Here is a 24,825-nt window from a genome sequence, read left to right as displayed (position 1 = left end):
AAGTCAAATTCTCCATTTATTTTTTAAACTTATGTAACAGTGATGCTACAATGCATAGTAGAGAATTAGACAGGCACTTCTGTTTAGTTTCCAAGTGCACCTCCATATAGTAGTTGGGTACTTTATGAGCCCCAGCATACTGAAATTTGTAGTTTTCCAGCATTTTTTGGTCTGGCTACGTCCGCGGCTAAATTTTTTTGAAATATTAAAAGACTAGTGGGCCCGGGCACAGAGCATCTGTGCCTCTAGTGCGGCCGGGCCCACCGCTGCCTGCGCTGCGGCCGGGCCCGCCGCCTTACCTCCGCGGCCGGGCCCGAGAGTGCCGCCTCCGGGCCGAGGGTGCCGCCGCCGCGGCCGGGCCCAAGGGTGCCGCCGCCGCGGCCGGGCCCGTGAGTGCCGCCGCCGCGGCCGGGTCCGAGAGTGCCGCCGCCGCGGCCGGGCCCGAGAGTGCCGCTGCTGCGGCCGGGCCCGGGCCCGAGAGTGCCGCCACCGCCGGCGGGCCAGAGAGTGCTGCTGCGGCCGGGCCCAGCCAGGCCCGCCGCCTCGCCTCCGCGGCCGGGCCCGCCTGGCTCCCCGTCCATGGCCGCCACCGCCATTCTCCTGGGTGTGCTGCCAGCCAATCAGGCGCCCCCTGCAGCCCAGCCAATCAGCTGGGCTGCCGGGACACATTTCTCCTGGGCACACCCAGGAGAATTATATATATAGATTAACGAGCTTGACTTGTATTTTTGAGCTGATACTATGGTAAAGTTATGTGAAAGATGGCTGTCAGATGTTTGAACAGGGGGCGCAATTTCAGGGCTTGCCCTAGGCGCTATTTTCCCTAGATACGCTTCTGAGTCAAAGTTAGATGGACCAATGGTAGACGCAGTAGATGGCAGCATCCTATGTTGCTAGGATGCTTGACTTGGCTTGAAATTGGTATAAGTAGCACTAGAGCAGGAGACATTTCGACAGAAGCATGGGATCAGGCTTGTCTGGGAGTTGTTGGTGAAGAATCCCATATAACTCGAGAAATTATTCTTGGGGAAAAAGCCACTTAAATGTGGCTTGTAACACTTCTTTACGACAATGGGAACAGTACATTTCAAGAGAATACAGACATTTTAAATTGTCACCAGAAATACATCCCCAAATGTTTAGTAATAACTACGATTGCCATAAATATGTATTCTGTTTCATGAGGCACACACTTCGATGGGAACATACTTTACCTTTCCTTTCATAGCAACACAGTCTTCTTGCCCATTTGTGGTATGGGTTGGCTCTCCAGGTAGCCATTTGCTGTATGTCACTGGGGTCCCATCAGTCCATTCAAAATACATTTGAATCTTGAGGTCATTCAGTCCAATCCACAATTCATCAGTTGGTTCTGACTCACACAAAGACACAATAATGATCCATTTTACATTGAAGAGTATCTATATTACAAAAACAAAGCTTACTTTGAAAATAAGGAGCTCCAGGAAGTCAGTGGAAGTAAAGGTAAAGGTCGACTCCTGGTGACCACTGAGCCCTGTGGTTGTCTTTGGTAGAATGCAGGAGGGGATTACCATTGCCATCTCCCGTGCAGTATGAGATGATGCCTTTCAGCATCTTCCTATATAGCTGCTGCCCGATATAGGTGTTTCCCATAGTCTGGGAAACATACCAGCGAGGATTCAAACCAGCAACCTCTGGCTTGCTATTCAAGTCATTTCCCACTGCTCCATTAGGTGGCTCAATTAAGTGGAAGTACAGTAGTTGAGTGGTGCAGTGGGGAAATACTTGACTAAGAAGCAGAAAGTTGCCAGTTCAAATCCCTGCTGGTACTATATTGGGTTGCAGCAATATAGGAAGATGCTGAAAGGCATAATCTCATACTGCGCGGGAGATGGCAATGGTAAACCCCTCCTGTATTCTACCAAAAGAAAACCACAGGGCTCTGTGGGCACCAGGAGTCAAAATCGACTTGACAGCACACTTTACCTTACAGTAGTTAAAACGACTAGTAATTTGAATACCAGTTGCAGGGGAGCAACAGCAGGAGAGAAGGCACGGCTTCATCTCTTGCCTCTGGGTTTCCTAGAGGATCTGGTATGCTAATATGGGAAACAGGATGCTGGACCAGATAGGCCTTGGGGGATCCTGCAGGGCTTTTCTTATGTTCGGCATCCTGCCTCTGAACCTGGAGGTGGCCAATATCCATCTAGCATCCAGTGACAGACCTATCCTCCATCTATAGTGGATGGGATCATTGCTGCATCCATGGTGGACTAGGGGTATGCACGGAACCAGCTGGTCCAGTTCGGTTTGAGTCCACACTGGACCGTCCATCTCAGTCCAGCACCCCCTTGAAACACCCACTGGGTTTGGTTCAGTCGGCGGGGGGGGGGGGGCTGTCCATGAACATTTTTAAACAAATTATTTATTTATTTATTTATTTATTACCCCCTCATGGGCAGTTGTTGGAGGCAGCAGGGGAGGGGTCTGCAGAGGTTCCCCTCCCCCCCACTGGCCTCCCTCGATGCCCATACCAGCCGGCTAGCCAGCTCCAGGCCTTCCCCCTCCAGCGCAGTGGCCATTTAGGAGGCCACCATGCTGGCATGACCCAGGCCATGCAGAGGCCAATTGCGCAAGTGTGGCAGCCTCCAAAATGGCCACCGCACCGGAGGGCGGAAGGCCCAGAGCCAGCTGGATGGCTGATATGGACATCAAGGGAGGACGGCGAACCTCCTCCCCCTCCACTGCCTCCAACAACTCCCTTGGAGGGGGTAAGTAAAATTAAATTAAATTTAATTTAATTTTAAAAATCACAAGCCCCCTGAATGGTCGGGGCATGTTCGGTCTGGGGTCGGACCAAACAAAGGATGGTTCATTTCGACCCTGAACAGTCGAACCGAACCAGTTCGACGTTGAACACATTCTGTGTCGAATCTGTTCGCACAACCCGATGGTGGAATACTACATACCCATGGTGCACAGCCCTGCAAGATCAAAGGAATGCTCTTCAGTGGTCATTGTTGCCCAGTTTCAAAAAGGTTCCTCTAGCAACATTTGACATAAAACCTCTTAAAGCCTCCTCATCTCTGACAACATTTAAAAAGTTTTTAAGGATGCATTTGTTCACCCAGGCTTTTAATTAAATACTGTTTTAATCATTTTAACATTTGTTTTGAAATTTTAAATTGTTGTAATATTTTAACTTTTTCTCTTGTCATTTATTTTGTTTTATTGTAAACTGCCCAGAGATGTAAATTTTAGGTGGTATAAAAGATGATTTAAAATTTTTTTTAAAGACAGCTATATCTTATTAGCTTAGGTGTACTCGTGGAGGCCCTTGTCCCATTCTGTAAGAGCAGCCACTAACTGTACTGACCCAGTGTCAAAATAAAGCAGGTGTTCCATTGTCCTGGATTACTAAGAATGAGATTCTACTGCCAAGATGTGTAGGCAGGACTTCCTCTGACTAATTCAACATTCAGGCAGAATCAATGTACACTGCCTGGCTCCTGGCACTAAGCTGTAATTACAGTCTTTGCCTCATGATAATAGATTAATGGGTTTTTCCATTACTCCTGGTCTTGCATTTTTATAACACACAGTGCTTTCCTGTTTGTACTCAGAGTGATATCTTGTTCATCCTCTTTCTAGGACCACAAATCCGCACTGCTGTAATTATATGGCATGATAAGGATCCAGCCCTCCAATCTAGAATATTATAAGGCCACTTCAGACATTCAGGGAAATGGCTCAGTACACACACACATGTCAAAAGCAGATCGGAAGCCCATCCATGGCCCATCACTCGCCACCTCCTCTGCGCTGCTCACAAATATGCCAGTGTTCATTTGGAGAGGTGAATGTTGTATCTGCATTTCCACAGTTGGGAGGCTGGGGTGCCCGAGCCTGCCGATCATGGAAGCATGTGCCATCATGGGTACAGCATTCGCTTCTGCAGAGAAACACCAGCATATCTGTGAGTGACACGGAGAAGGCAGTGAGTGACAGGTCAGGGCAGGACTTCCAACCACTTTTGGCCTATTTGAGTGAAACCACATCATTTCCCCAAACGTCTGAAGAGGGCTACAGCCTACACAGACTCCCCGGTTTCAGAGGTCATTGAAACAAGAAACACGAAGAAAACTAGCACAAACAATGGGCTGGGATAGGCTTGGTTTTTTAAAAAAAAGACCTGCTCCAGGTGCCCACCAGGGCATCGACAGAATCACCGGCCACACCCAGCATAAAAATCCTCCAAGGCCTTTTGAAATCCCACTGGGTCCAGCAGCCTTTTTGGACAGACCATCCTAATAGGTCCACCACCCCTGCAGGGGTGGATTGCGGCTGTGAAACCAACCTTAACCAGGTAATGGTCCGTCCATGACAATGGGGAAACCACCGGATCCCCCACCCACGGAACATCCCCCTGATTCGAACAAAAGACCAAATCGAGTGTGTGGCCGGCAACATGAGTTGGTTCAGAAACTAATTGGGATAGGCCCATACTTGTCATGGCCGCTATGAAATCCTGAACTGCCCCAGACAAATTGGTCCCAAAGTGAATGTTGAAGTTCCCCAGCACCAAAAGGCTAGGAGAATCCAACACCAACTCCGCGACCAGCTCCGTCAGCTCAGTTAGGGAGTCAGTTGGGCAGCAGGGTGGACGGTACACCAACAGAATCCCCAATCTATCCCTAGTTCCCAGCCTCAGAAAATATGCACTTAACTGTCAACTGTCTCACAGGGGCCCTTGGTAAGGGAAATGGTATTCTTATGGACCACAGCCACTCCACACACACACGCCCACTTCCCCTAGCCTGCTCCATGAAAGAGTAACCTGGTGGGAGAAGCTGAGCCCACACAGGACCACTCATCTCGGCCAACCGGGTCTCAGTTATACATGCCAGGTCAGCTCCCTCATCCACGATCAAATCGTGGACAATTTTGGTCCTATTCTGAACTGACCTGGCATTGCAGAGGAGCAAGGTCAGGCTCTGTGGGTTGTTGGAGCTGCTCCCCAAGGCCTGAGAGTTTACAAGGAGTTGGAAGTGGAAACAGTTACTAAATTACTGATTTCCCTTCCCCTGTAATGGCCAGCTGCTCTGCCAGCGCCAATTCTTCTATTCCCCACCACTACAGTAATAGCTGCCCCAGAACTTTCAGGCGCACCCCCAGCACCATCCCCCTCAAGAGAGCCCAAACACATGTCTGCAAAAGGCCTGGCCCAACCCAACCCCCCCAGCCCTCAGTCCTACCCTCAAAGCCCCAGGCCCAAAGGCCGGCCCCCTTTGGCGGCTGGCTTTGGCAGCTGCCTACAGACAGTCTGACAGCTATGCCTTTGGCGAGCCTCCTTGTTTTTAAGCCTGCAAGCCCCGAAAGCCACTCCTCCCACAAGCAGCTCCCAGGACAAGCAACAGGTGGTGCCGTTCAGTCTGAGAGGCTGGCTATTTTAGTGACCGCGCATGCACAGAGGCCATTTGTGTGACCACTTGTAAGTACCTATTTACTTCCCTCCCACCCCTCCTACCCTTAGGGCAGCCCCCCTTTACTGGTAAAGGGGAATCCGCACCGGATTCCCCTTTACAGATAGAGTGCCAAACCAGCTCGGTTTGAACCAGGCCCAATTCAGTTTGAACTTGGACAAGCTGAGGCAGGTCCAGTCTGACTCTGAACCCATAGAACCAAGCCGGCTCACACACCCCTACACCTGAATATGGCTACCCACCGCTCTGCTAAATCTATCTGTAGGTTCTGTTTGAGTCTTCCAAGTCATACTACTTCTCTTCTGAATGGTTCAGCTCTTCTGTTTTGCTAGGTTACTACAGATATAGGAACAACCTCCAGCAATGTAACCATGTTAGTCCATTGAAACAGAACTAGTGACCCTTATGGCTCCTAAAAGACTAACAGATTTATTGTAACATAAGCCTGACTAGATGTGTGAACTAGATGAACTGGATCCTTGAAACATTATGCCACAATCAATCTGTTAGACCTTAGGTGTCAAGAGGCTCTTTATTGTTTATATTCCCATATGCAGCAAACTCTTTGCATATGCAACATAATTTTCATGCTCACAAAGATTTGCTAAGTTGGTTTCAATCCATTCATTTCATTCATTCATTAATTACAATTGCCCTCCCTTTCAAGCAAAGTTTCCCAAGATTGCTAATGATGTTAAAAACAAAGAAGAGAATAAATAAAGCCCTATAAAGCAATCATACTAAAAAATACAAGTCACAATTAATGCAGACTCAGCCAGACACACGCAGTACATTTAACAGATCCGGGCACATAAAGTAATATTTTCAGCTGCCTCAGAGCCAAACCTCTCAAGGGATGATATTTCATAAATGGGTATCAACATGTCCATCTTCAACAACATGACAACACAAACACATGCTTCAAAAATTGTTCCGCATTCAAAAACTTTGATGCTTTCAACAAAATTCTTCTTAGCATCCCAATATTCCTTAAACTTTTGGAGGTTCTAGATTGATCAGGATGATGCCATTTCTATAAGCTACTGCTGCCAGTAGCAAAATCATGCAAATGGTTAGAATTTAATATTCATAAAACCTTCTGCTGCAAATACTCACTGTACCCAAGCTGGGAAAGAATAAAGCTGTATTCTTCAATGTTGTGGATACTTGCCAAATCGCCACCTTGCTTTCTGCAAAGTGTTAAGGCATCTTTCCACAAATTGGCTTCTCTGTGAATCTTATAACAGTGACCTGCATAGGATATCCATCCATCGGGACACTTAATGGGCGTGTTTGTTTCTGCGGAAGAAACAATAATGACACAATAACCAGATGTACACAACATGATGTACTAAAGGGTGCTGAGAACCTACTGCACATTGACATTTCAGTCCTCACGGCTAGGTTGCTCTGTGCAGGATTGAAGCTATAATAAACTGTGGTTGCATCTAGAACAAACTTTATTATCAAACCATCAGATGCCTCAGCAGGGAACCCTGCTGAACAGGCTGTTCAGTTTTTTAAATGGCCAACTTGGGAAAGTTCATAAAAACAAGCTATAAATGAATTTAGGAAACACCTGGGCATGTTTGTCCAGAACATTGAGAAGTTGTGGAAGGAAATTGTGACAAAGCACTAACATGGTACACAGAGATATTTCTGAGAAGATGCTTTTAAAGCAGAGGGGTCTTTTCCTGCCTGTCAGTCTTGGTACCTCTGTTTCAGCAGTTCACATGGTGGTTGGGAATCTGAATGCTTCCTTCTCAAGCTGAAATGCCAACACAAAGCCATAAAGCAAAATTGCATCTTGATTGAGGTGTCTGTTGCTGAAAATATGCAAGCTGCCAAGTTTTGCAGGGTTTTCTTCAGGTTGAAATGAATTTAACATCTGAGTGTTTCAATAATCCTTTCCGAAAAGACGTGCTTTGTCATTGTGGGTGGAGAAGATGTGTGCTGTCAGCAGCAGAAGTTGGTCCTTCAGAACAGGGTTTCTCAACGTGTGGGTCCCCAAATGTAATTGGACTTCAACTCCCATAATTCCCAACCAAAGGCCACTGGGGCTGGGAATTATGGGAGTTGAAGTCCAATAACATCTGGGGACCCACACATTGCGAAACCTTGCTTTAGAATACATCACCTTCCTATACACCATCCCTAATTATCTTGGGAGAATACATCCATAACTTACAGCAGATTCAGACTGGAGCCTCAGTGTGCACAGAAGCCTCTGGCTGCCAGCCCAAAGAAACAGGCACTGCCAAGGAAAGTGGGTAGAGGGATGAGTGGTGGTGGCAGCCTGCTGCTGCTGCAAGGGCAGGAAGTGGTTCTCCATGAGGTCAGTAGGCAGCTATCAGCTCAAATAGCTGCTACAGGGAGCTGAAGGCCACTGCACATGCAAATTCTGTACATATTGCCTGCTCCTTTGTTAAATGGCCACTTGATTCCCTTGAAACAAGAGAAAAGATGCTATCCTCTTCCAAAATGGCATGCTTTAAACTCCTCGGGCATCCTTTAAACTTTTGAAAGGGCTTGAAAATGTGCTTTAAAAGAGTGGCTGACATGATGTGCTGTGTTACAGAGCTGTTAATGCTGCACCACAGGGCTGCTGTGCACATCTAAGGCAGACCCTATGCTCTTCATCATGAGTACACAGGAACATAGGAAGCTGCCTTATACCAAGTTAGACCATTGGTCCCTCTAGCTCAGTATTGTCTACCCAGACTGGCAGCAGCTTCTCCAAGGGTGAAGGTAGGCGTCTCTTTCAGCCCTATTTTGGAGATGCCAGGGAAGGAACCTGGAACCTTCTGCATGCAAGCACACAGATGCTCTTCCACTGAGCTATGGCCCTATCCCCTAAGGGGAATATCTCTCAGTGCCCACAGATATAGTCTCCCATTCAAATGCAAACCAGGGTGGACCTTGCTTAGCAAGGGGGACAATTCATGCTCGCTACCACAAGACCAGCTCTCCTCCCTTAACAGTGGAAGCAGCACTTCTGACATTTTCCCCATCTGCAACAATGGGGAAACGTGCTGAAGCGCTGTTTGCCCTATCTCCCATTCTCACCAGTATCAGGGCTGCCTTAAATATCTGTAGCAGCCTCAGGGTCCAGTGTTATGGCTCTTTAATGCTGTGCATCATCTCAGCCACTGGCTGCATTTGCACGTATCACAAAACTGGAGCGCCCACCAACTCCGGTTTCAGAAACAGTTTCGTCAAGTAATGGGTCCGCAGTTTCCCTCCCAAAGGTGCCTTTGGACCTTCGGTTTGTAGTGAGGCCTGCTGCCTGGACTTCCAGTTCCGTGGTCCCAGAGTTACATCCGAACGCTTGCACCACAGTTTCTCCCCTCTGCAACTGGAGTTGAGGGAGCAAACTCCTCCCTCACTCCAGCTGCTATTGGCTGTGCAGACTGTCCTTCATACAAGAAGGAGGCCCATACAGCCTGTTCCCCTTCCTCTCTGCAGCCAGCGAGGACTGCAGAGAGGGAGCTCTCCCTTTTGTCTGAATGCAGACAGGAGAGTGAGGGGGGCAGAACCACGAGTCCATTGGACCGGCAGTTCCACCTTACGTCCGAAGGCGGCCACTTGCTAAATAATACTGACTTTATATGGCAACCCACCTGAAGGAATAATGAAGGAGTTCAGCGTGGCATTTCCTTTTTTACAAATATATCCAAGTTTATTATTGCATTCTTGGCTTTCCCATTTACCTCCCTTAGCTGGATTAAATGTTCCACAGGTTTTTCCAGGTTCTGGGGAAGGACTTCCTTCAAGAAAGAGAGGAAAACAAGGAGGACAGTCACATTCAGGAATTTAATGGCCCTCATTATTTAATTTTACATTTCTATCCTGCTGTTCCTCTGAGGAGTTCAGAGCAGTGTACGTGGTTATTTTTATCCTCACAACAATGCTGTGAGGTAGGTTAGGCTGAGAGATACATGACTAGCCCTGGGCCACCCAGTGAGTGTCATGGTTGGATGGGGATTCGAACTTGGGTTTTCCCAGTCTACACTATGCTGGCTCTCTATTCCTTTGCAGCAGGTAAACATGTAGAAAATATTGGCTATAAATTCAGCTCACTAAGCAGTCAGTCGAAGTGATTACTTGGAACAGCAGTACCCCCAACATGGAATTCAAAGAAAATTTCAGGGCTTCTCTCAAGGAGAAAGATTATAGAATTTTTGCAAGGGGCTTCTCCACAACCCTAGAACGTGGTCATTTTACTCAGGGATAGCAGTAGTCAGCTGCCTCATGCCAGACAGACTGTGAGACATTAGCTAGTTCACACTATCATTTGAATCTAGGTTTAGTGTGGGTTACCAGCATTTGCATGATTGTGTGAACCCATGCCAAGGACAGAATCTCGGGCTATAAATCATCTTGGCAGGGGCTCATATAACCACATCAATGTTGGTTACCCACATTAAACCTAGATTTGAACAATAATGTGAACCAGGCCTTTTTGTCCTTGATCTGTAGTTGGGATAAATGGTTCATCACAAGCAACATGCACTATGCCAACTTGCCTCCTGACACATATTCAACTCAAACATGATGCCAGTCACACAAGGCAGTTATGGTGGCCCATCAATAGTTTATTCGTCTGTTATTTTGTGTGATTTGTGGTGCCTCCCCAGCAGTGTTCCCTCTAACGGGGATCCCCAGATGTTGTTGCCTACAATTCCCATCATCCCAAATGACCTTTGGCTGGGGGTTATGGGAGTTGTAGACAACAGCATCTGAGAATTCCTGTTACAGAGAACACTTCTCCCCAGGGCTGCAAAACCTTGGAGCAGGAGAGGGTTGTCAAGAGCTCAGCTTCATTTTTACACTAGTTTGCTTTAGCTGCACTAGCACTTACAGTGTTAGGTACCAGGGACATGTCCCTCGCAGGTGCTGTGCTGGTTTTCAAATACTGCACATGAATAGTGGCTGAAGGCCCAGTGTAATGTGAAACTGGGCATGTGGCACATCAGTCAGGGAAGATTTTGGGCACACCTGGCATTATGTTGGCATTAGATTACACACACACAAGGGTGCTTGAAATGGCTCCAGTGCAGATGTCTAAAATCAGATTTAACATGCAGAGCCCACAGGCTAACCAAATATTTCTGTTACGTTAAAGCACAATTTAAACACCACCCACTAACCACATATGGTGGCCTATGGATAGTTTATTGAGCAATCTGTTTGCGGTGCCTGCTTAAAGGTGCGAAAACGGGAGGCAAGGGATGGGTATGTCCCAATATGTGGTTGGAGAAGTGTTTAAATTAGTGTGTAGGCCTGTCTTAAAGGAGATGATTACTTAATTTACAAGTCAGTGTGTGCACTGGACAACCATGGATATCCAAGAATAAAGGAAAGGATTGCAAGTCACCCTGTTATAAGGAAAAAAACATACCTAAAACTATTTTTTCTGTTGCAGGTATAATATGGAAGTGTAAAAATATGTGCAAAATGGAACATATGAACATATAGAGCCGCCTTACAGTGAGGCATCTAGCTCAGTGTTTTCTACACCAGGCATCCCTAACCTTGAGATCCCACTGGGGATGATAGGAGTTGTAGTCCAACAACATCTGGGGATCCAAGGTTTGGGACCCTGGTCTACACTAACTACAAAAGCTCTCTAGGGTTCATCTTTTGTCCACGCGGACTGATAGTGAGTCTCCACGATTTCAGACAGAGGTCTTTCCCAACCATACCTGGATGCCAAGGACTGAACCTGGAACTTCCTGCATACAAAGCATATGTTCTACCACCGAGCTACAGCCCCACGCCTCCGCTGAAAAGACATGTACACTTTAGATGAGTAGGAGATCCTGCTGTCAGAGCAAGAACATTTATACTTGCCTGGTGCCCAGTTTAAGAGTCTGAAAGGTTGACCACCACTCCATTGCCACCCACTGTTGAAGTCCAAACTATTAAGGCCAAACCAGAGTTCAGTAGTCAAAGTAGCAGTTAACCCTAGACGACCATGCAAAATAAGAGCAGGTGATCAGCCTTAGGAGTACAGATTCCACGACAGTTACCAACAGCTGAAGGCTACTAGCAGGGCAACTACTGATGGCATAAATACCCTGCTGAATCTGGGAATTCAGCCACCTGGCCTATTCTTTCCCTTCTTGATGCTTACCATGCAGAGAACCAAACACTCCTGCAGATGCTGGCCTACAACTCCCATAATCCCTGGCTATTGGCCACTGTGGCTGGAGATTATGGGAATTGTTGTCCAAAAACAGCTGGGGGGCCTAAATTGAGCAAGCCTGCAAGACAGTGGGGTGACTCTCATGATTGCCCTGGGTGGGTGGAGAGGGTGCAGAGGGAGCCTGCTTTCAACTTACCTTCCTCACAGATGGCCAAGCAGGTCGTCTTTGGCGTCCCTCCCACACGCCCACATGGGCAGCAGGATCTGGGGTCCGAACTTGTTGTTCTGGCCTCCGGACATTCCACAGTCCAATGCACGGCATGGGCATTGCATTGGGGACTTCCCCCGTCAGACGCACACTCTATGTGCCTGTCTCTGTGTTTCCTCGGGCTGAATTCAGCCCGAGGATCCACATGATATCCAGTAGCTGGGTTAAGGGTGCGAGTGCATCCTTAACATCAGCTAACAGCCAGTTTAGTTAAGAGGATTGGGCAGCAGGGAACGGAGGAATCCGCCAGCACCCCACCGCTTCTCACAACCAGCCTAACCCTGCCTGGGCTGCCCCAGGCTGGTTGTGAGAACAGCCTCAGTTTCTTCCTACCCATTTAGAGTTCCAGACTCACAAAGACCGAGATGTTTGTGATCACTCCCTCACCCTCACCTCTATGGGCCTTGGGCGTCTTTCTCTACCTGAGACGTTTAGTAGCACACAACAGAGGGACAAGGGGAAGAAAAGAGAATGTGAAAAAAATTAGACTGGGTGGGCAGTTGGGACTGGGACGAAGTGCATGGGCAAGACATGCAATGCGTTCGGGTCAAAAAGCACATTGTGGAAAATTGGTTGTGCGTAGTCCTGCTAAAGGACAAGACGTGAGCAACAAAACATAGATGGGAAATCCTTCTCCTTTTCCCCCATATGTTGTTTAATCTGCATTTAACTAACTCAGAACACTTTTTTCCTGCCTCAGGATACATCCTGATTATGGAAGCTTAGTTTCCCTCACCCTGCAGTTGTTATCACTTCCAGGGCTCAGCCCTGGAACATGTAATAAAAATAAAATTTCCTATGAACATGGACAAAGTGCTTTTGCTCCAGATCATCCCCATGTATCCAGATTCAGGGAGAAGAACTTCAAAGGCAGTAAGTATGCCACATGTGCAGTCTTGAATCCAAGCTTTCTGTATTTGGAAATTAAGCTTGGGAAATATCAGTTTGATCAACCCATATACTGAAACCTAGGTACTGGGGATAAGAGCATAAGAACAGCCCTGCTGGATCAGGCCCAAGGCCCATCTAGTCCAGCATCCTGTTTCACACAGTGGCCCACCAGATGCTGCTGGAAGCCACAGGCAGGAGTTGAGGGCATGCCCTCTCTCCTGCTGTTACTCCCCAGCAACAGGTACTCAGATGCATCCTGCCTTTAAGGCTGGAGGTGGCCTGTAGCCCTCCAACTAGTAGCCAATGATAGACCTCTCCTCCATGAATATCTATTTAGAGGATGAAGAACTACATCCAGTGAATGTACAGCTATTTCACAATGTTTGCAGAGGGCTGACAAAACTAGGCTTTAATCACTTCATAATTATAATGGTTAATGATAATCTGTACTGCTAACTTGGGTTCACATTTCTTCATTGCCATGAGACAGAGCACATACATTATTTAGACAGGCAGAGCATGCTTATAATATTTTTGAAACAACTTCATAATAGCATTTTTCACATGTCCCATTGGATGCATGGTCTTCAGTATGCTCTTGAATGTGAACATTATTATTATTATTTACATTTATATCCCACTCTTCCTCCAAGGAGCCCAGAGCGGTGTACTACATTCTTGAATTTCTCTTTCACAACAACCCTGTGAAGTAGGTTAGGCTGAGAGAGAAGTGACTGGCCCAGAGTCACCCAGCTAATTTCATGGCTGAATGGGGATTTGAACTCGTGTCTCCCCGGTCCTAGTCCAGCACTCTAACCACTACACAATGCTGGCTCTCATAAATCTTATACCCATCGGACTCTTTCCACACATTCAGGATGCTTGCTTTTCCAGGGCTCCTGTTCATGCAAAAAGAGATGGGCGTGCATAGGATCTATGCACATGTTAAGCTGTTATGTACAGATCAGGAATGGAGATGGTGTGTAAGATCTTGCCCCCTTCCCATGCATAAGAGTTCTACAATGCATTATGCAACTCAGAAAGTTTCAGTCTTAAAAACTGTTATAATTAGGGCTAGAATCAAAAAGTGGAATTTGAAAGAGAATGTATGAGTTCTTTCAAAGAGTTCTTTGAACTCTTTATGGGTTTATTCAAAGTTATTTTCAGAGTTTCTCCCAAGCAGAAACATCAGATAATTTGACAGTTTCCTATGGTCCTATGAAATGTTAGAAAACATTTACATACAAGAGTAACTTACCTGCCAGGTACATTTGCTCATGCAACTCTGTGATGCCTAATAAGGCAGCATCTTGTTGCTCACAACTTTTACTTGCTTGGTACCATGTTAGAGCAGCATTTTGGTTGATTTGGTACTGTACTTTAGTCAAAGGGTCTGTAGTCCAAAACTGCTCCATTCTATCAGCTGTAGGGAAAACCAAGATATGCTTTGGCTGTACATTATGACAGACCGTGCCAAAGAAAATGTAACATAAGTTATGGAGACATAACATCACAGTCCTGAAATTACATACAGGCTCACAACTAATTCTGGAGACCTGAGAAATTCACCATTTGTTTAAACACAATAGGCAAATTTGAAATGACCTTCCATGCACTGAGGCTGTATTCATAAAACACATTTGACAGTTTCTCCCAAGTTCTTCTTGGGCTCTCTAGCATCTATGGCTCTCTAAGAAGGATTCCCAGATGTTGTTGACTACAACTCCCAGAATCCCCAGTGCAGTGGCTTTTGCTTGGGGATTCTGGGAGTTGTAGTTAACACAATCTGGGAATCCCTCTTAGAGGGAACACTGCTCTCTAGGAGAAAATAGTTCCAACTCTATGCCTTGTCTATACAGAAGTAGTAACTTCTGTTAATAGCCTGAATTACATTCAGACATCTTATTTGGCAATCAGAGGTGCACCTAGGTAATTTTGAAGCCTGGATCTACTTTGCTTTTTTATTAGAACCAACAGACATCAGATGCTAAACACAGGCTCATTGGAGCAAGCGTATCCTCTTGGAACCCATGCTCAGCTCAAGAATTTCTTTTGAGTACCAGAACTAAACTGGCAATACTTGCTGGGACAAAAGAATTGACCAAAACAGCTTTTAAAATCACCCATCCTCACAGCCGAAAGAAAATAATGAAATAAAATCCCTGGACATTTTACAGACTGACAGGTCTTAACACAACTCCTAGGTCAAGAACTAGGAATGCTAAAGCCATTTGGGAACTGCACCATTTCAAAATACGCGTAGCAAATTACATGCTTGGATGTTCCCCATGATAAAAACTCTCCCTGCAGGGAGAAAACTAGCAGTGCAGTGAGAAAAGCTATGATCTAAAGTTTTCCCTGGTGTACTGCTTAAAAATATGCAAACAAATTAAAAACAAAAACAAAAAACGGGGGGAGCGGTCAGAAGAGATTCACAATGCAAACCTCCTGTGAAATAACAGAATCCCACTCAAACTTTACCATATGATTTTTCTGAACATGTAACCTGTCCCCACATAACATGGTAACATTTGAAGTTTATTCCCTGTATTTTAGAGAGCAAAAATTGGCCATAGAAGTATTATGAATACAGGGAGAAGGCACATTCAGAATCCATTTTTATATTCAATTAGTAGTTCAATGATCAATTGAAAGGGTAAATTAAAAGCCCAATGATGAGAAAACTTTTTCATTAATTGATAGCCTTAATACAAAACAGACTATTAGATCATGACCCTTCATTTCATGTTGCAAACTTAAACAAACAGCAGAACTTACATTTCAATGGACAATGTCCATATTTCTTATCTGTATCATAGTTTCTCGTAGTTGAACACCATAGCAAGCCATCTGACCTGCCAGCAGTTGTACACTCAGCATACCATTTGCTGTCATATTGGAAAGGGAACACACATGGAGCCCCATCACTATTGCCTTTCAAGGTAAACATATCTGGCAAGAGAGAGGAAGAAAGCAAGCTGTAGCGGTAATAAAAAAACCCAGAGCCTATTGCATAAATAGGCTGAAATGTCACAGATCAGTTGTTGTTAGTTTATTTATTCTCTGGTATTTCTGGTCTTATGAGAATTATTACTAGAGCTGGCTCAAAGTGAAAATAAAAGCAAATTTCATTATGCTTCCCAAATTGAAACTGAGAACTTTTTTTTTAATCACACCATTACTTTTAATTTTCAAAACCTTTAACATACAAAATTCATCATTTCATATTAATTGAAATGTGTACTGGCCACTTCCAGTCCGGCGCTGACCAGGGTGGCAAGGAGGTATGCTGCCGCACCACGCCAGTAGTTTTGGAGACAGCGCCAGCAGGGGAAACGCAGCGGGGGGGGGGAGGAATGAGCACCCTCCCTGCTCATTAAACGTAATACCACCACCCTGCCACCGAACCAGCCAAGTACTGGTTCGTGCACATCCTTACTGTTTGTTAGCCCCGCCTCTGCACCTCATTTATGGAATAACCTCCCCAGTGAAATTCGCCTGGCTTCATCACTTTGTTCTTTTAGATGCCAGGCAAAGACCTTTTTGTTCACTCAGGCCTTTTAAATTTTGATCCGATTTTAAAAGAAATGTCTTTTGAATTGGTTTGCATTGCATTTTGTATTTTCTTTCTCTCCCCTTTTTGATCTGTTATGATTTAATGTGTTGTGTGCTTTTAATCTCATCTTTTAATGTTGTGGTGTAAGCCGCTCAGAGAAAGGAATACAGTTTATTTATTATTATTATTATTATTATTGATTTTTTGTTCTGCTCCTCAAAGAGCAGAAAGAATCCATATATACTATGTCTATTAGGATGGAACCAAAGCTCAGTGACAGAGTATGTATTCACCCTTTTCACCCCACTTAAAGGATCTCAAGCAGCAGAGGTTGGGAAAGACCTTCCCCCAAATCCTAAAGAACTGCTGCCAGTCAGAGCAGACAGTACTGGATTAGATGGACACATGGTTTGATTCTGTCTAAGGCAGCTTCATGTGTTCCTGTGACTAAATAAATGAGCAGCCACATACATTGACTCAAAATAAAAAGATAGCGAGAGTTACCTTCATAACCCCGGGAGCACAAATCATCACTAGTCCCATAGACCTTCCACCTACTCCATGTTCCTGAACCATGGTACAGCATAATACTTGGTTCATTTTTGTTGCCATAGTTGAAAAACAGATCTATTCCTTGGATAGCAAAAAGTGTGTCATTTCGACATTCCCATTTCTGGAGCTCACTTGTTGAGTCACACGGGTACAGACTAATCGGGGTCCAGGTTTTCTTTAAAGACACTCCAAAACATGACTTCTGAGAGACACTCATCAGTTGGTGACTGGAAACCCATCGGAACTTTTGTGCCTCATCGTTAGGGCTACAAGGAGCAGTTGTGGCATAGTTAGGAGGCCGGACAGTTACACAACGCCTGTGGTCTTCGTTGTATATTGAAAATATGCTGGTATCTATAAACAAAACAAAACAAAAAGGTAAACACTGGCAAATAAGTTGCGTAAGAACAATTTGCCCTGTGCATCTGTGAATTAAGCATCATATTAAGTACTTAATAAATGAAGTTATGTTTAAAGGGGGCTTTATCAGCTCATGAAAGGAACAAAGAGACTCTTCCTATGTGATGGGGCGCGGGTATTTCATCAGAGCTTTCTTTGATGAGAGGGACTAGTTGAAAGAGCCTTGCTCTCCTTCATTTTGGTCACTTATGGCATCAGCAGCCTCATACACCATTCCCTTTCCTCTGCTAAGTTTCAGTTATATGGCTTTATATTTTTTGAAATATACCACTCAGAGGTCAGGTAGAATGGGCAAGGTACTGATACGAATGCTACTTATATATCACTTTTCAACAAAGTTTCCAAAGTGGTTTACATCAATAAAGAATAACTAAATAAGATGGTTCCCTGTCCCCAAAGAGCTCACAACTGAAAAAAGAAATATAAGGTAAACACCAACAACAGCCACTGGAGGGATGCTGTGCTGGGGTTGGGTAGGGCCAGTTGCTCTCCCCCTGATAAATATAAGAGAATCACCACTTTGAAAGGTGCCTCTTTGTTCAATAGGCAGGTATAAATTGAATGGATGGAATTAAGAATATTCACAGCAAGTAAATAATTTGTGAATATATTCATCGCTACCACCACCTACTTCAAATTATTCACTACATTTTCTGGAAACAGTACACCACCCAGAGCCTCTAGATGGGGCGGTTTATAAATATAATGTAGTAGTAGTAGTAGTAGTAGTAGTAGTAGTAGTAGTAGTAGTATTTATTAACACAGACAGATCTTATTGACTGGTTTGTTTTATCCAGACATCGAGTCCTTCCCAAGGACCTGGGATGGCTGAATTTTATTGTATTATTATTATTATTATAGATTTCTCAAAAGAGTTATGATTACAAACAGGTTAATATTGTTTTCGGTGTATTACAAAGCTTCAATAAGATGTCAATTAAAAATATGTATTTTGAAAAAGCATGAGCCTTCCGACTCTTCATCTATTTTTGCACATTGAGTACCACTCTGAGTACCACTTTCAGGGGAGCAACAGCAAGAGAGAGGGCATGCCCTCAACCCCTGCCTGTAGGCTTCCAGCAGCATCTGGTGGGCCACTGTGCAAAACAGGATGCTGGACTAGATGGGCCTTGGGCTTGATTCAGCAGGGCTGTACATATGTTCTTAACCTACAGAGACATTCAATTATTGCGCACACTCAGGTAATAGGTTGTCGTTGTTTTTAAAGATGATTTTGCCTAACACACAAATACAGTATCTAAATCTAAATACAGTATCTATTTTGGAAACCAAAATAGAATGAGTTAAAAGCTATGGCTTTATCTGCCAGTAGAATTTTTTAAAACAGAAAATAATTCAGCAATGTGCTTAAAACTACTTTCGCTCTGTACCTCTTTTCTAAGTTTTCTGGCTTACATACAGCACAGAGCAGCACAGCACCTGTGGAGGAGCAGGGTGTGCATGCTGGCTCCATGAATGTGGAAGGCTTGCCAGTGCTGCTAGCAAACAGGAATCACGGAGGCTCTGTGTAAGGATTGCTTCATCGCTGTAGTGACAAATAACCGGGGCAGTGTTGCTGCAGTGCTGATGCAATCTTTTGGAGCCACGGAGGCTCTACATGTTTGCTAGCGGTGTCAGTGGGCTTTCCACACTCTTGGAACCAGTGCACACACACCCCACTCTTCCATGGTTAGAGTGCTGGACTGGGACTGAGGAGAGCCGAGTTCAAATCCCCATTCAGCCATGAGACTAGCTGGGTGACTCTGGGCCAGTCACTTCTCTCTCCGCCTAACCTACTTCACAGCGTTGTTGTGAGGAGAAACTTAAGTATGTAGTACACCGCTCTGGGCTCCTTGGAGGAAGAGCGCCATATAACATGTAAATAAACAAATAAATAAATAATAAAGCCACATCCTCTCCTGCTTCTCTTTCTTTCTGGGTATCCTGCTATTTTAGAAAGTTAAATTTAGCCTGTGTCTTTGGGGACTCATTCAACCTTGTTATTTAGAACAGCTGCCAAGCCAGTACCACAGTTAATATTCAGTGTGGAGCAGGTCATAACTATCAAAGGTAATTTATTTGCCATCAGGCGGTGAGTAAAGAATGTTTTCCTTTGTATTCTAAATATTTGCCACCTACACCATTTGACAATAAATAGCACTGCATTTTGTCTTTATTGTTCAGATGGCAGGGCTAGCTCTCATAAAGAAGGATAACCGGGAAATGAATGTCCTCCTGTTTCAGTGAAAGAGTTGACCTAGACTTATCTCATACATACTCTGGTTTCCTCCCCTTGTCCTCCTTGGCTCCCAACCCATGAGGAAGCAGCATGAAGCTGATGAGTACTGGAGACACAAACCCTTGCTGTTTGCCAGTTGGTTTTCCTTGTGGACAATGCAAGGAAATGTATAATTATCACCATTGGTGATAAAGTCTCTCATTACATTGTTGGAGCAACAATTAACTCACGTTTCTGTAAACCAATATGTGCAATGCTTGCAAGTTTTCCTAAACATGTTTATGGGCGTCTAACACAAGCTAAAAAGACTACTTGAGAGATTTCAAACAATTGAGATCTCTGACCAACTGTATTAACTTGTTTTTCAGAAGGCCGGGTTCTTGCAGACAGATAAGAGCTGGTGTAGTGGTTAGAGTGCTGGACTAGGACCGGAGAGACCTGAGTTCAAATCCCCATTCAGCCATGAAACTAGCTGGGCCAGTCACTTCTCTCTCAGCCTAACCTACTTCACAGGGTTGTTGTGAAAGAGAAACTCAAGTATGTAGTACACTGCTCTGGGCTCCTTGGAGAGGGAGCAGGATATAAATGTAATAATAATAATAATAATCATCATCATCATCATCATCATCTGAAAAAAATATCCACCAGGATCCTTCACTTCACTGGGAAAAAGTAAATCGTTATAAAAGTTTGCATTAAGTATATAGTACTGTTAGGAGAGAGAGAGAGAGAGAGAGCACTTCCTATGTACGGTACATGGTGTTTTATGTTGCACGGAAAAGAGCTCTCCATCCCATGGAGGTTCAGAATCTAAAATCAACACACAAGGGATAATGAATGAATGAATAAAGGGATAATAGAGGAAGCAGAGCGATATGGATGCAGGGATAAATCAGGGAAGAGGATGTGATTATTTCATTTACACTTCCTTAGGCTTATGTACCACAGAGTAAGGCAGAGGTTCTCAAGCCTGGGCCCCCAGATGTTGGGGGCCTACAATTGTCTGCACCCCCAGTCAAAGCCCATTGTTGCTTGGAATGGTGGGACTTGGAATGGTGGGATGTCCAACAACATCTGGGGACCCAGTTTGAGAATCCCCTGAAGTATGGGGACTAGAGATTTGGGCCAAAGGTTTCATGGAAGAGGTGGGTTTGGGGGCGGAGTTTAAAGGGAGAACATTGCTGGGGCATTCTGGGAGGTGCTTCTAGGAACAAGAAACAGCAAGGGAAAAGAAGTTGTTTGAGGGAGCAAACTACCTTCAGAAGGCATCTGTTCAGCCATCTGTAGAATCCAGAGGCAAGAGCTGTGGTATGCAAGGACAAAACAGTAAAGATGAATCAGGAACATTAATAGTTTAGTCAGATAGATATTGTTTACAGAGAGACAAGTGCAGTCTGTCTTCAGTGCTCTTGCTTCTAGCTGGGTTTTTTTAGCCCCACCTCTACTCCAAGACTGGAATAAAAGTAACTAAAGCACCATTCAAAAGCTGACCTGGATCAATGAATGGATTAACCAAACACACCACACCATCTACAACCAGGACTGCAATCCTATGTACATTTATCTGGGAATAAGTCCTATTTGATTCAGTGGGACTCGCTTCTGTATAAGCATGCAGAAGTGCAGGCTCTCTCTTCAATTCCTCCCTGACCCTTCCTATACATCCATATCACATTCAAATGTGAACCAAGAGTAGGTGAATTTCCATTCACTTTGGTACTTTAAATCACACCCAGGCAGCTGCACAAAACAAGCACCCACCATGCATGCCACACTGCAGGCATGGGGAGATACAAACAGAACATTATCCCTGTTACTTGCTGCAGCATAAACAAAATATAACTGTTGACTTCAGTATGGTTATATTGCTATAAAATGGGGAGATGTATCAGCCCAGCAACTAGCAAATTTTATAGCACTACAGATGTGGATTTGCTCTCTGGCTCAACCTGCAACATGAATGAAAGCAATATCTGCAGGAAGATGATGGATTTCTCTTGCATGGCATCTTAGCCCTTTAACAGTCCCCCTCTTTCTTTACAAAAGCATTTGGGCCTCACGTGTATGGCCAAACTAGACATGACTTTGAAGAGGTCATAGGCCAACCATGTTATTTTTCTTAAAATGATAGTCTTGCCAGTCCGCACATGAAAGGCTGGTACTGTAATTGTATTGAAAGACAGGAAATCTCCATCAACTATGTCGTAGAAACAAAGTGGGCAGACAAGAAGGAACATGCTTGAATGCCGTGATTTAATAATGATGTTGTCCAGGCTCTCCATTAAAGCCGGATGAGCAAATGATATTGATTTCAGAAGAAAAGGTCAGTGGAAAAGCAGCCCCAACATTCATTTGGACAACAGTGATGACCCGAGGTCAGCTCCAGGCAATGAAGGGAGGCAGTTGGCTACTTCATCCCAAACGTGTCTGCAGGGCCTCCAAGAGGGAGATGCAAGGTAACCACTTGCATCAGGTTCCAGAGCCTATAGGGGGCCCAGTAGGGGCAGCATGAAAGGGAAAGGCTGCAACCCTATGCATACATATATGAGAGTAAACTCATTGAAATTAATAGGTCATCTTCTTACATGGACATGCATAGGATCCCAGTGTTTCACATCACCTGTGTGTGCATGTTATAACTGGAGTGGGAGGAAAAATAGCTGGGTGGCAGAAGAATTATCAGCTGTAATCGCAGCAGGGAATCCTTGTGAAGCAGCTGTACTTGCCAGTAGGCTGAGGATGGGGCCCCCACTCCACACACAATGTACTCAGCCCAGATAATCCTGTGGGCACCCCTTCTTTTTTGCCCTCACTTACCTTGCCTGCTGCTTCTAGACATAAGACTGCTTCATACTGAGAGCTAGCATGCATAGGCGTAACTATATGGGGGGCAGGGGGACACGTGCCCCGGGCGCCACTTGGCAGGGGGCGCCAAAAAGTGCCCCCGCCAATTTGCCAGAAAAAAAATTGGGGGTGGGTGGGTTTTTTTGCAGAGCAGTCCCCCTCCCCCGGTCCCGGCACCCCCCCCATTGGCATTACTCATCCAGCACTGGGCGCCGCGGCGTCTTCGTAGTCCAAGTCTCTGACTCTCACTCCCCAGCGCGCCCCGCCACCAGTCGCGCATGCGTCGAGAGGAGGGCACGCACCAGAGCAAACTTCCTGAACAATTCCCTCTTCTGAACAACTTCCTGAACGCCCGAACCAGTTCCCCTTTTTGCTCATTCAAGTCCTTCCTCCCCTATAATCTAACCACGTTTTAACTGAAAAGGTTCAGGGAGGGGGAGATGGGGGGATGTGGAACCTTGAGTTCCACATCCCCCCATCTCTCCCTTCCTGGACTTTTTCACTATGTAATGCAAGCTAATTTAATTATATGTCATCATCAAAATGGATTAGCTGTTTCAGCCCATCAGGAAAGTCTAAACCTCCACCGATTTAATTAACCAGACTGAAAATCAGATGAACAGAGAATGTTTTAATGAAAGGTGGTATATAAATTTAACAATAAGTAAAACTATCATTAGGAGCAATTAGTGATTACTTAAACATTGGTGCTGCCAAGCAATTTGTAAATAAAACTTGAAGCCCTTTGAAAATAAGCTGGAATTAATTGTAGGTTGGGCAGGGGGTGAAAGTATATACTTCTAAACATTTATTGTTAAATTTATATACCACCTTTCATTAAAAACAACCCCAAAGTGGTTTGGTTTTAGTCATGGATTTTAATTTTAATTGCTCTTTTTGTCAATGTGATGAAGATTAGTTAAATCTGAGTGGTCTTAGGCAACCAGTGTTGCATCTGAAATGCCATTTCATTTTTTATTGTCATAAATACTCTCCAACCAATTTAAATAGCAAAGGTGTATATTATCGCTTTATTCAATTGCAGGGAATCTCAAAAAAGCAGGATTTGCAACTAAGGCAGTGCATATCTTCTCTAAAATGGCCCTTTTATAGTTTTTCTAACTTTGAAATCGTAGCATAAAACAAAGCATAAATGCATAAATGCTTCCCCCTCCATTTGAAACCCTTTCTGGTGTAAATAGCGCGCGGTTTTGGAAAAGGGGAGTCTTTCTTTAACAGCGGGAGAATAAGGAGTCTTTAGCACTATCACCCTAGTCCCTCAAATTACTTTGGAGTCCTTGGTTTTCGTTTTGTTAAAATACAGTCACTCACAAGGGAAAGTCAGGAACAGAACCAGGGCGTGAGGGAGCGGCATCATAATCATAATAATCATCATTGCATCATAATTCTGATGTTTGAGATACAAGCCAACTTCACAGGGTTGTTGTGAGGAAAAACCTAAGTATGTAGTGCATTTTGAAATTTTTGGTAATTTTTGTCATTTTTTAATTTTTAAAATAAAAGTTTTCTGAAACATGTGTGTCAGTCAGATGTATGTTGGGGACGCAGCGGGGGGGCGCAATTTCAGTGCTTGCCCCAGGTGCCGTTTTCCCTAGTTACGCCTCTGCTAGCATGGTGTAGTGGTTAGAGTGCTGGACTAGGACTGGGGAGTCCCGAGTTCAAATCCCCATTCAGCCATGATACTTGCTGGGTGACTCTGGGCCAGTCACTTCTCTCTCAGCCTAGCCTACTTCACAGGGTTGTTGTGAGGAGAAACCTAAGTATGTAGTACACCGCTCTGGGCTCCTTGGATGAAGAGCGGGATATAACATGTAAATAATAATAAATAATAATAATATTGCTCTACAGTATTCACTCCACCTTCTCCCTGATCCAGCAAAAGGGGCCAGCTTGTAGATGGGGGAGGGCAGAAGACATAATGCAGATGAAAAGCCAACAGAGCCCAAGGGAAGTGTGTGTGTGTGTGTGTGTGTGTGAGAGAGAGAGAGAGAGAGAGAGAGAGGTCCCAGTATAATATGGCATAAAACAGAAAGGTACACATTTGTACGTAGCACTGAATTCAGTTTGCAGTCATGGAAGTTCTTCCCTCCAGTTTCCAGATTCCCCCTCCCACTGCAAGCCACCACACCCTACCCCCACCAGCTTCATGAAAGTCTCTTCACCCTCAGAAGAGTGCTTTGGGAGCATAGGAAGCTGCTGCGGAGAGGAAAGGGCAGGACAATCCCTTGCACAAGCTCTGTCCCACACATACAGGCTATGATCTAACCCCTTGACGTTAGCATAATGTGAATTCTCCAAAACATCTCTGACATAGTAGACCCTTCATGAGCCCAAGTGGCAGCTGTTAATGCCATGATTAAGCTGTTTATATGAAGACTGTGGCATGCACAGAACTGTACACATTGGTTTTTGGCATGCTAT

General features: G+C 44.9%; 1 protein-coding gene across 4 annotated transcripts in view; it reads right to left on the bottom strand.

Moving 5' to 3' along the window:
- The window catches only part of MRC1 (mannose receptor C-type 1), a 78,612-nt gene that overhangs the window by 52,510 nt on the left and 1,277 nt on the right, over positions 1–24,825 (bottom strand). For 3 of the 4 annotated variants that reach the window (XR_008310121.1, XM_053263479.1, XM_053263477.1), the window contains exons 2-8: positions 16,833–17,234; positions 15,551–15,724; positions 14,031–14,195; positions 11,315–11,432; positions 9,086–9,228; positions 6,582–6,764; positions 1,215–1,372 (exon numbers count right to left, since the gene is read on the bottom strand). Coding sequence is in view for 3 of the 4 variants with exons in the window: in XM_053263479.1 (XP_053119454.1) it covers positions 1,215–1,372; positions 6,582–6,764; positions 9,086–9,228; positions 11,315–11,432; positions 14,031–14,195; positions 15,551–15,724; positions 16,833–17,234 (1,343 nt within the window). In the remaining variant the exon portion in view is untranslated. Of the gene's footprint in view, positions 1–1,214; positions 1,373–6,581; positions 6,765–9,085; positions 9,229–11,314; positions 11,433–14,030; positions 14,196–15,550; positions 15,725–16,832; positions 17,235–20,795; positions 20,836–24,825 lie in introns of those variants that run through there. The other variant, XM_053263478.1, reaches the window with a different exon arrangement.

This window comes from Hemicordylus capensis, chromosome 6 (genome assembly GCF_027244095.1).
Source record: "Hemicordylus capensis ecotype Gifberg chromosome 6, rHemCap1.1.pri, whole genome shotgun sequence".
Classification (NCBI taxonomy): Eukaryota; Metazoa; Chordata; class Lepidosauria; order Squamata; family Cordylidae; genus Hemicordylus; species Hemicordylus capensis.
This window is presented reverse-complemented; position numbering and strand designations above follow the sequence as displayed.